At 35.2% G+C, this 12,513-nt stretch overlaps 2 protein-coding genes across 6 annotated transcripts in view; both read right to left on the reverse strand.

Annotated features, from left to right (window-relative positions):
- The window catches only part of ktn1 (kinectin 1), a 143,866-nt gene extending 140,018 nt beyond the window's left edge, over positions 1-3,848 (reverse strand). For 3 of the 5 annotated variants that reach the window (XM_039742027.1, XM_039742023.1, XM_039742024.1), the window contains exon 1: positions 3,713-3,847. The gene's annotated coding sequence lies outside the window, so the exon portion shown is untranslated. Of the gene's footprint in view, positions 1-3,712 lie in introns of all 5 variants that reach the window. The other 2 variants (XM_039742025.1, XM_039742026.1) reach the window with 1 other exon arrangement.
- A 764-nt stretch (positions 3,849-4,612) lies between these two features.
- msh4 (mutS homolog 4) overlaps positions 4,613-12,513 on the reverse strand; it is a 50,027-nt gene continuing 42,126 nt past the window's right edge. The window contains exons 17-20 of the mRNA XM_039741870.1: positions 10,335-10,463; positions 10,007-10,181; positions 5,296-5,384; positions 4,613-4,873 (exon numbers count right to left, since the gene is read on the reverse strand). Coding sequence (XP_039597804.1) covers positions 4,655-4,873; positions 5,296-5,384; positions 10,007-10,181; positions 10,335-10,463 — 612 coding nt within the window. The 3' untranslated portion in view covers positions 4,613-4,654. The remainder of the gene's footprint in view (positions 4,874-5,295; positions 5,385-10,006; positions 10,182-10,334; positions 10,464-12,513) is intronic.

Genomic DNA, 12,513 nt, shown 5'->3' on the forward strand with positions numbered 1-12,513 from the left:
TTCAATCAAGGCAAACTAGACTGATGCCAGCTGGTGGAACAATTTAAAAGAAAAGCCGTCGAGTTTTAATCAGTGCTTGACACTGCTTCTTAGAAGGCATTAGGTGAATGCAGTTGTAAGCAAAAATCAAATGAAAATGAGATAAAATGACTATCACCTTATAAATGAAACCTTCAGAAAAATAGTCTAAAACCTAACAAGTTTAGGAGACTGTACTAAGATAGAATAACAAACATGCTGCTCATGTAATGGCTTTAAGATAACCGTTGCCACTAACTTAAAATATAAACACTTGTTAATGTCTAGTCATTCATAGACCAAAAATATATTTATTCCTTGCAAAAACAATTAGTCATTATCTGTATTGTTTCATCCAAAAGACTTCCTTCTTGCTTACAAGACATACCCCTTCTCCATAAATCAGGAAGACTATGCAACAGAAAGGGATTTTCTCTTGGCCATCAGTAATTACATACAATTAGTACATCAAATAAAAACACCAAATCAGTAATGTGTGCTCTATATTCTATATAAACCAAAAAAATATGTAATAGTAATCTCAAACACACAAACAGATAGTCGATACACTGCTTTAAGAGTTATAAAGCAATCAAAGCTGGCTTCTTGGGGAAATGAGCAAGGTTTAAAAACAAACAGGTTCTTGTCATAAAAACAAATTTCAAAGAATGAACAACAGCTATAAAAATATTCAGTGGGTGTTAGATATACATTACCATACAATACATTTAATAACCCCATCTACAGGAGCTATTTCTAGTTGTGACAAGCCATTCAGAGAACTGTGCTGCTTGCCAACAGCAGCATAAACGCAAAGAGTGATGTACTCAAAAAACATTTTATCAGCAGTTCAGCACAAAAAATGTTAATAAATCAGATGTTATCTTTATATTGATCTAACCTATACATAACTGATTCAAGTTACTCCAACTTATTTTAATTGATTAGTCTCAAAACAGTTTTGCTAACCTGAATTACGTTCATTACATTGATTGCATAATTTCATAGTGTCAATTTTAAAATTTAAGCTATAAAATTGAATTAACGTATTATGATAGAAAATCAGCAAGTTTGCTCTTTTGATATTTATAGGCATCTGCCCAATAACTTTTAAAGAAATTACAAAGGGACAAACTATCCTAGGTGATGTAATTGTCATATAACATAACAACCTTTCATCATATGGAGGAGCGGAGTAAACTCTTATGGGTTGGGCTGTTCAAAGGGTTTGCCAGATTATCAATGCAAGGCACTTAATGTACAATCTTAGACTTTCCCTTGAACTATGCAAATTGATAGGGATCCGAAAAAGAATATTTGTAATCAACAATTGTGATCCCTCAATTTCGCTTATTAATAAAACTCTGTTCAAGAAAATTTCTCTCAAATTTAAAGTGTAAAAAGAAATAAATAATTTGATTTTAGGAGGAACCTCCCCGCCTGACAACATTTTTGTGTGACATCCTGACATGCACATATGTAATTGGTATTCATATGCTAAAGAAGTTTGCTTGCATTGTTTAAACCTATAAAATATATTTGACATTTAGCAAAATTATATCAAGTATGTTAGAAACTTGTAAGTTAAACATATAAAACATGTTCATATTGAGATGAAGCTATTAAAAACAGTTGTATAATGGAAAGATGTCAATCATTTTTAAAGATCAAAATATTGATTTGAGTAAAGAAAAAAAACTGATACTGCAGTTTAAAACATCCAAAGCCATTCACAATAATTCAATATTAATTTTATTTGTTAATGATACCCAGTAAACTGATGTCAGTTTTATTAGAAAAACATACTTTAGTCTTAAAAACTGAACATTTGGAATAAAATCAAGTTGGGTGTTACCCTTATTTAAGTGTGTTCCCTTTCCACTGGATTTGTCCAAACTAACGCCACCTGTACAACGAACTGCCTGCGCAATTGCATAACAAAATGAATCTGAGCCCTAAGCAAAAAAACAATTTACTAGTACATTTTTCAAAGCAACTTTCAGAATATAATATTCTGACTTAAAAAAAAATAAGCCATAGCAGGAGCCATCCCTATATGTGATACCAAGTCATTGTCAAGTATATTGATAAATCAACAATTGTATGCTGTACCTACAGTATTAAAATAATTCTCAAAGGCATGTAGCTGCATGAGAAAACAAGTGGCACATCAAGAAAACCCATGTAAACTACAAACCAACAGTTCAAAAAATAAAAGCAGGTTTGGAAACTATAAGGCCCTGGCTCTGAGCACTATCCTATTGAGTCACTCTATTCAATCAATCTCTTCTTATAAATGTATATTAGGTTACTAGAGACATGTTGCAATATCACATGACCAACATTCAAAGGAAAAGTAAAATCAAATTCCACCATTTTCTGTCGTCATGCACAAATAATCTGTCATTCACTTAAAGACTTGAAGGAAATTAATGAAATTAAAGAGAGGTATTGCCTGAAATTAAAAAAAAGTATTGGTGAATTAAAATGTTTTTAGATTTAAGGGAGTCGAATTCTACATTCAAATATTTAATTACACTGAATATTGGAGCAGGGATACATTAAGTTGACATTTGAAAATGCACCTTTTTTTGTGTAATCAGAAACTAACTTTAACTTTGTGAGAGTACATTCACGTTAGCTACTGTCTATCACCATGTTAATACTTTTATTGATGTAATGTGTATAGATTGTATATGAGGAAATGAACACGGAGATAACTATACTGGTATGTATTCGTTAACTGTTGACAGTTAAAACTGTCTTTAGCAAAATAAAAAAATGCTAGAAACTCTTTGTAAAGATTACCAGTTATGAATTGAGCTTAGAAATCTTTCAATTGTTAACTAAATTCGTTTAACCCATATCAAGGACCCGCTGAAGTAATAACGTGATATTTTACTCTAAACATTGATTCTCTCTTATGTTACGTCCCTATATCACCAAGCATCTCAAGAAAACCTTATTTCAAATAGTTCGGACACATCAGTATCGATTGCCACTCTCCTAAGCCCGTATACCACGCTGCCATTTAGACCGAGGATTTGCATGTGTGAGTGAAAACACTGAAAGCAATGTTGCTTCAACAAATTTATGTCGCTGAAGGTGCAACTAGGATCGTGGTTCCTTCGCAAGATGCAAATGGCATCACTGTTCCGAGAACTAAAGAAAACCAACACGAGAAGTGAACTTTATACTGAGCGTTCTTCGGCCGCTGTGGTGTTATACCAATGACACAGCAACTGCTATGCACAAAGTAATTCCCAGCAGAGGCCTAGTCTTCTCCTGTAAGACGTCTGCTGCTTTACAGTGGCCTTGGACCTCGAACTACTGCGAGTAAAGACACGAGGACCATACACTTTCAAGGGTTATTCAGAATGACGAATCAGTAAAGGCGCAAAGCCTCCGTCCGGACGACGGCAGTATTCTCGGGTAAACCCAGGAAAGAGGGCGGCGGTTCTTCCGGCCGATTCCCCTTGGCGACTCCTCGGCCTGTTTCTGAAGGCCGGATGCCTCCGCCTCGCTTCAAATCACGCCTCACCACTGTTGTGCTCGGGTGCCAGCATCTTAGACGAGGCCAGGCACATCGACAATTGTACCATGCTAAAACATTATACTTCAGAGTCCCTTGCTCGTCAAAACTTTCAACGAAAAAACACAAAGCATAAAATGGTATGAGCCAATGTTGTTATACCTGCGTTAGTATATAGGACCCACCGGCCCGCCCGTTGGTCAGTCGTCTCTAGCAGACCCCCTCCAGTCTCGTGTCAATGGAGCTCGATACCTTAGCTCCTGCACTGGCCAGCGATCCCGACTAGGGAGGCGGGAAAAGGGGCGGAGATCATAAGCTAGGGGGCGGAGAAATTCATAATGACTTTATTTTTAAATGCATATTCGTCAACTACAGTATTAGCAAAATCAGTCGCGTATGACGTATATTTTTTGTTAGTTCACACCCCATCAACCTGTATCGACTTAAGTACCAATGAATTGCAATCCTCCACATATTAAATTAAAAGGCATCTTTAATAGAGATTTAAGAATTTAATAAATTCTGTAATCACAAAACATTCAGAAACCTTTAGAAATTTGACTGAAACAGAAAGAAAAACCTTTGTATATATACAAGATACATAAGTTTTACCTGACTGTAAATGTTATATTTAAGAACAATGTTTCATACAAAATAATAACACAGTTAAGTGCAACTGTTTCTTTCCTCAGTCAAAACAAATATACGCATTGGAGTACTGTTGCATTAGAGACAGCACTGTTCATTTCAGAATCAAAAAGCCTAGTAAAACTACAGTTAAACCCAAAGCAATGTTACTTTCTGTACTTTATCTTTTTAAGTATTTAATTATTGATCTAAGTGAATCTAAACAAAGTAAAAATTTGTTTGTACGCCGAACAGTTATGCCAAAAATTTCACATTATATATTATGAATGAAGTAATAATTAAATAGAGTAGATGTTATGAATTAAATATCATGAATGGATTTCACGTTAAACAAGCACAGACAGTATTAAACAAATATGGTACATTAGTTGATATAAATCACTAATAACCTTAAAATAAAATAGTATACGCCTTCTAAGAGTGTGGTTAATAAGCTATAGTTCACTATGTTTGTCTTTACTCATCAGTTAAACTAGCTGCAGTTTTCTCTGTATTCAAGGATGCAGCCCCTTCAACAGTACACAGTTCTGCTATATAGTATCTTTTGAGGCCTTTAAGAAACATCCTAAGATTATCTGATTCTAGTTGAGAGTTTTTGGCCGCCTGATGGAGCCTCATTGCCAGATGGTACATAGCCCTTTCTTTTTTAGCTTCAGGGTCACTATGTTGCTGTTCCTGTTAGACAAAGAAAGAGATGAAAAAAGTAACAAGCCATATACTGCCACTTTTGCAAAAATGCAGAACCCTTACAACAATATGGTGGTATTGCATCCCTAAATGCTAGCTCATATTAGTTTTTTTCATAAAGACTGATGTATTTAATAGATTTGTCTAAGTGGTTGTAAATCATGAAAATTATTTATCATTTTAAAATGTTAATAATAAAAAGATTTACAAATGGCATAGACCAAAAGTTCAAGTGCAGAGAAGGTAGTGTAGAAATTAACAGATGACATTGACATGTATGGGATATATACTGTACTTCCACACTACTAACATAATAATTATAAATTAAACAAATAATCTCTATGGTACATACGTCTACTTCAGTAAAGGTGAAATATAAAGGTGGTTTTGTTTTTAAATATGGTACATACCCAAAGCTGCTTATTGATGTGGAATGTAATATTCTTTGCTTCCTCAATAATGGATTGTGGAAGTGCACTAACATTAGCAGCCTTGAGTCCTATAAACCACAGAAGATAGGAAAAGTCACAAACAACACACATTTTACAAGACTGAAAAAGTTTAAACATTAAACATGCCTTACATACGCTTAAAAACTATGCCATTTTCCAGTAGTATTGTTTTACACAAGAAAGATGAGATGAACAAAGTATGTTTATATTTAAATAATATATGCTTATATTTATTTCAGTGATAAATGTTACTGTATAAACAATAAATATTATTTATGGGAGTTTTAGACTATAAAAATATAGGAAATGCATACAAATAAATAGCACAGGGCATTGTCTACCAAATTGGTAGATATTTCATAAAAATGAAAGTGACACATGCAATTTTTTGTTGTTTAGTTAAAACTGGCTTTAGAGTTGAAAACACACATTACACAGACATTACATAGTGTCTAGAATGGCTGTGAAATTAAAGATCAGCTACATCAAAGCACAAATAGGAGAATCTGCCGTTACTGTTTTATGAAAGGATTATGAACTCATTCCTGGACATCTTCACCTGTGTTTTACAAGTTTGTATTAAAAACTTAATATAAAAATATGTGTGCACTCCCTCACTAAAGCGTTGTCAGTTCTGCAGCAGCAGAAAGTATCTTTATGAAAAAAATAGACTTCCATATATTGAAAGAATATAAGCAATCATTGTGTTATTTTCAGTTATTATTATCCAATTGTCTACAGAAAAGAAACAGCAATTCACGTCTGAGCATTAACATTTAATATTATCCATAACAGTGCTTGGTGCTGACTTTCCAAGGTGAATCCATGCCCCTTTGCTTAAGTATCTCTACCCTGTTCCATGGGCTGAAGTGTGGACAGTCTCCTTGGGAAGGAAGACAAACGGGGTAGTTGGCAATGTGAAGCACACAGCCAGTATTTTAAAATTGCTGAATCTTACAAGAATGGTTTGCTTTTTACTTTTTCACCTTCTTACAATAAAACAACATGGATACACTGTTCTGCAATGTGTGTGTAATCTCAAGACACAGATCGATACTCAGTTATATTTTTGGCTTACAAAATGGGCATATTCAGTTAGTTTTAAGACTTTTCTTTATAATGGGACCTCAGCACCCATAAGCTCCATTAAGAAATACCGGAGAGGGCTCATTTTTTTCTTTGTTAATAAAACATGCTTTACTTTATAGTGCAATTTAATGTGGCAAACAAATATAGACCATGATTGTAAAGAAATAACTTCAACTTGGAAAATTCCTGACTTATTCTTTAATATTATAGTCACAGGGTGAAATTTGTTCATTTTCATATGTTGGGACAACCCAGAAAACCTCAAAGTAATGGAATGAACATATAATAATTCCAGGATCAAAAATGTACTGTACATGAGACGAAGCCTCGTAGCTGTTTCTGCCTAACAGAAAATAGCCTGGTGAGCCAAAGTAACACTATTTTACAAACAAATACGTTTTGGACTATGTTCTCAAATTACACAGACACATTGAGACAGACATAACTATGTCTTGATAAGTAAACAATATTATAACTGTTATAAGAAATAGTTGAAGTAATTACATAACACTGAGCATCTGAAGATGACCACTATGGCTTTAACTTTTCCTGAAAAGTGGAAAAAGTTGCAAACTATCTGTATTACTTTTGCTTAATGTGGCTAGAGCAGGTGTACACACAGTTTCCTTTACTGATGTAAAACAACTCACTGTCATATAAGGAAGTAACCGGGTTAACAGTTTCCTGCTTGGCTCTTACAGAAAGCTGCTTACAAAATTCATAGTCAAGACAATTTGCACAACTTTAAAAAAAATGTCCTTTCAAAACAAATAGATATCTTTGAACTGTCATTGTGTGCTCCATCTACTCAGTATGAATAAGCCATGAGTACAGAAAATGCTAAAAGAGAAAAGACAGGGAACTCTAGATGTCTCGAAGAGTGCTCTGCTCTGTTTGCATAATGAAAAATCACAAGCAAGCCACACCCCTGAGAGAAACCAGAAGTCCACAGGAGTTTATTTTGCACAGTTAGGTCAGCCTAAAAGTAAAGTAGTCACATGATGCAGTCACATGAGTCCACAAGTAGTTAAACTAGGCTAGAAAAGACAGCACGACAGTTCTCTTCTCGCCACAACAGAGGAAGGAATTCAGACAGATAGACAGATATAGGAGTCACCTTATGACTAAAGAGTAAACTAATATCTAGGAATGTGCTATTGACATTTATTAGACATAAAGTAAAAAGTCCTTTTCATTTAAGGTGAAAATGTGTGACATCCAGGAATCAAAATATAATTAACAGTGGGTAAGCAAAATCACTGTCAAAGCACAACATTTATTTTAGCCTGGCTGTAAAATAGTTTATGTATTTTGAACGGCTTCCTTTTTCAACAATAAAATAAGATCCCATTTAGCAAGGATGGAACTTTTTTGGATACTTTGTGTTTTGGCTGGTAACACACTTCCTCATGGTCATGGATCATTTCAGCAAGCCAATGAAGTAGTCATAAGTCCACATATGTTACTTAAAACCAGCACGACTTACAGAAAGCTGATGTGACATTCATGACTATGTTGACACATAAAAATACACATTAAATATCCAGGAGCTACACTTGGTTTCAGTCTGGGATAATTCAAGACTGGGGCTTTGAATGTGCTCAGCTCTGGCTTTAATCATAATTCCTCAGACAGAGTTCAAGTGTAAAAAGTGCTAGGAGCATATTAAAATATAATCAACAGCAGCTAAGCAAAGTCACCATTAATAATGATTATGAAGGGTCACCCTGTGAGTGATTTTAAGGACAGTTTTTATGTTGATCTATATTTGAGATATATACCTAGATCAATAGCTAAAATCCTACAGGACAACACCCACGAATATAAAGCACAAAATCTATACTGGCCTATTCACTGGTTCTTGGTTTAAGAGACTGGAGTTTTAATAAAAGTGTTGATCACTTGATTTAAGTATTACACCTCTGCAAAATCTATGGCTACAAGGCTTTCTGGTTCTTTTTTTTTGTTGTTTTTTTAACAGTTAAACTAATTTTCACAGGTATTGAAGTTATAAATCTGTCTGTCAGGCTTTCTGTCTGTCTGTCTGTCTATCTCTCTCTGTTAGGCTCAATGAACAGCAAGCCAGAGAAAATGACCATGTAAAAGATTAAATGTCTCTGTTTTAAAATTTCACTATCAAATTTTCATACAAAAGGCATGTGAAGACTAAGGAATGATGTAACACGGCTATATTACTTCTTTATGTTTGCAGGGCATATTTAAATAGCATGAACTAATAATTTTTCTGTTTTTTTTAACTAGCTGCTGCATTAGTTTGTCAGAAAAGACAGGTTCACTCCACTACAAAAAACTTTACCTGTTTTTTGCCATCTCATGAGTTACGTGCCTTCCTAAATTCCAAAGTTTCCAAGTCCCAAGGTATAAGTAATTGAAGAAATCCACTTTGTGCATAATATGTTTGTCTCTCATCATCTTGCTGCCCCTCATATTTCCTTCAAATGTAATTACAGTGTTAATGCTAATATCAAATTAATTTGCATCAGGAATTGTGCAAATCTGTATTTTTCTTGGTTTTTGAGGTCTCCACCCCACTTTCTGATATATCTGAGTGGCATGCATCATAACACTGTGTTTTATTTATTTAAATATTTGTTAATTGTTAAGTTGTTAGACAAGAAAGCAGATTATGTAATTGCTCAGAGTGCTGTTATTAGACTTTTCAGCAATTTATGAAAACTATAATAAGGTATAATGAGATAGACCTAAATGAAAATGAAATGCAGGTCTCTTTTTAGATAATATAATAATAGATAATAATTAGGGGCGGAGTGAAGCTAAGGATCTGCGCTGGTATCCCGAAGGTTGCCAGTTCGAATCCCCGTCACTGCCAAAAAGAGATCCTAATCTGCTGGGCCCTTGAGCAAGACCCTTAACCTGTAATTGCTCCAGGGTCATGTACAATGCTCTCTGACCCCAAGGGGTATGCGAAAACTAACAAATTCCTAATACAATTGTATAAGGTGAAATAAAGAACAAAAAAAAAAATATAAGCCACTAGATGGTGCTCTACCCTGCAGCAAAGCTTGGGCCACCCCAACAACATAAATGATTCCAGGAAAGAAGTCTAAAGCCACCGTACAGCTAGAAGGTTTATAGAATTAGGAGGTGAGTTGGGATGAAGGCTCAACTGGCTTGAGGAAGAGTCAATGGGTAAGATAGTGAGAGAACAGTACATGTGTATGAGTGAGAGACAGAGAGTGATAGAGAGAGGGACAGACAGAGAGAGACAAAGAAAGAAAGAAAGAAAGAAAGAAAGAAAGAAAGAAAGAAAGAAAGAAAGAAAGAAAGAAAGAAAGAAAAGGAGAAGCCGTCCTATTTAATAAGTTGGAATCAACTCCCATTTAGACAGGAACATAGAGGCTGTTGTTGTGTTGTTTTGAATCTGTTTATTTTAATCCTTATATTCATCCTTCTTTTGTGCTATTTTGTGACAAAGGTACATTTTTATTTATCCTTTTGCCTTCATGGAGTTATTCTTGTATGAAACACTGCCAAAACGACTTTCTCCAATCTGGAAAAAAAAAACTGTATTCTTGTTAATCAATAGCAGGCTTCTTACCATAATTTCTCTCTTCAGATCTTCCCTTTTTTAGAAGGTAACTATATGTGATTTTCTCTGAATTACCAGCAGCACTGCACGTGTGGTGCACCTCCATATGGTAATTCTCCACATTCGGGTACAGTGTCTGTAGCTGGCAGATTTCCAGAAAGTGTGTTGCAAACAGAGTGAAAGCCTGGTGGAAACCAAGAGTTCTTTATGATAATTCACTGTTTTTGCACTGATTGGTGATAAATACAATCTTTTCCAATTTTAATTTCCATATTCTAAATTTTAATTTCTAATTCTAAATCAGACTGCAATATAACATCAGAACCTGTACCTGTACCTTCAGACTAAGCAGAAACTCACAGACTGCATGACAAATACCAGTGCCTTCCTCTGCATTTGTACCTCTTCCAAGCTCATCTATAATGATGAGGGACTGGTCAGTGGCATTACGAATAATGTAGGTTATCTTTAAAAATGAACAAAAACATGTTTTAAGTCATATTACTACAAAAACATTATACCTAGTATATAAAATTATTATACACCCAATTCAAGAAAGTTCAACTCTCAAACAATTGATGGCACATTTATTACACATAAGTCTAAGTTACGCAGTTTTTCAATGCATAATAAGATCTAAGGTCAAAAATGCTGCCAAATGTTCTTTGGGGTCTTGTCTCTCCTTCATAGATCATTATAGGACTGCATAGTGTTTAATATAAAAATTGCTTAAATTCTAAGCACTTAATACTGTGTCACATAAAATAATGTAAAATTTTATGCAATTATTCTTTAAAATTGAGAAAGAAAGAATACAGTTAAATTTTCAGTTGCATAGTGTAGCATTTTACCTAATCCATCAACATATGCAATATATACACTATACACTTAATTATTATAGCACACAGTTTCATGGTCCTATGCCACAAAATCTAGCATAGTTACAATGGCTATTTATTAGTAGACAGCAGCGAAAAGTAGTGTGGTTATTGATAATGCTGGTCAAAATTTTACACACAGACATTCTAAAGGTCAAAGTTACATTAGTGCAATGTTTAATTTTAAGAGGTCTGCCAGTCTGCACTTTGTGAATTTTGTACATAATTTATGTTACCAATTATAATAAGTACTAGCAAAATACCCGCGCCTCGCAGTGGCGAAGTACTGCCTTAAAATTTTTATTAAGAAGAAAATTAAACCTTTTTAAACTAAGGGAAAATATACCATCATTTATTTGTTAAGGATCTCTTTGTATACCACATTGTGAGTTTGGCCCTCCGGTTGTAATATGACCAAGCTGTGCGCTGAGCTTACTCTTGAGCATGCAACGTACAGTTGGCCATGTGAACAGTAATCTTGTTTCAAATCTCACAGCTTGGATTGCTGCTGTCATAATAGGTTAGAGTTTCATGGTTTGTTTCAATTACGACAGTATTTGTAGGACTTGTGTTGAAGAGACATTCGGCATCTGTCAAGCGTTGTAAGTATACAACCAGTTTCATCGATAACTTCATATCCAGCTTTTGAGAGTTTAAACATTCATAAACATCAAAGTGTCCACTACTCAAATCGTCACCTGTGAATCTAAGATGTTTAAGAGGCATTGGCGGTTGTTGAAAGGTGTAAAGTATTTGGCCATTTCGGTACACTTGAAAGCGACAACCAAACAATTCAGCGGCAGCCATCAACTCACATGCAGATGCATAGGTGAAGGGCTTAAGCGTTTCACTCTTATAGTGCTCCTGTGTAGTATAATTATCTCCATTACCATCATCAGTCCACACCTTGAACCTGTTCCAGTCATTCAATACATAAAACACAATGTTCCTCCGGATATCAAGAGTGAGCCTGATATGGCCGTGCAATATGTAACAAACAGAATGGAAAAGGCAGGTGGCATCTCTGGGCATGGAAACCACTCGGTAAGTGACAGTTCTTTGATCGATGGTGAGCACCTCGATAGACATGTTAATGGGGGTACGGTTGGAATGATAAAGGAAATGGGTACCTGAACAATGTAAAGTAAGTCTAAAATACCTAAACAATAACTATAATCGTAATAAATGAACAATAAAACAGCGGAGAAGCCGTGGATTAAATAAAAAGGCTGTAGTTATCAGCAGGGAGACGTGAATCCCGTGGCGAAGCAATGAAGGGAATGTAGAGACTGGAGCGATGGACGGCCTTATGCAGGCAGCCAACAACGTGGGAGGCGTTGGGATGGGGGAACCCAACGCCGCCACACACGGTGACCGAGCTGCAAGCTATGGACGTATATATGTACGTAAGTAGAATTCAGTTAGCGTTGGGAACCTGCGTACCAAATTTCTTGAAGATGGGCCCATAAGTAACAAAGACTGTTGAAAAGTTCAATATGGCAGCCAACAGTGGCATCATACCACCGAAATAAGTACCAAATTTCAGCCTTCTACCTACACGGGAAGTTGGAGAATTAGTGACGTTGGAAAGTTTAATACGGCGACTAACAGTGGCGTCATACCACCGAAATAAGTACG

This window comes from Polypterus senegalus, chromosome 18 (genome assembly GCF_016835505.1).
Source record: "Polypterus senegalus isolate Bchr_013 chromosome 18, ASM1683550v1, whole genome shotgun sequence".
Classification (NCBI taxonomy): domain Eukaryota; kingdom Metazoa; phylum Chordata; class Cladistia; order Polypteriformes; family Polypteridae; genus Polypterus; species Polypterus senegalus.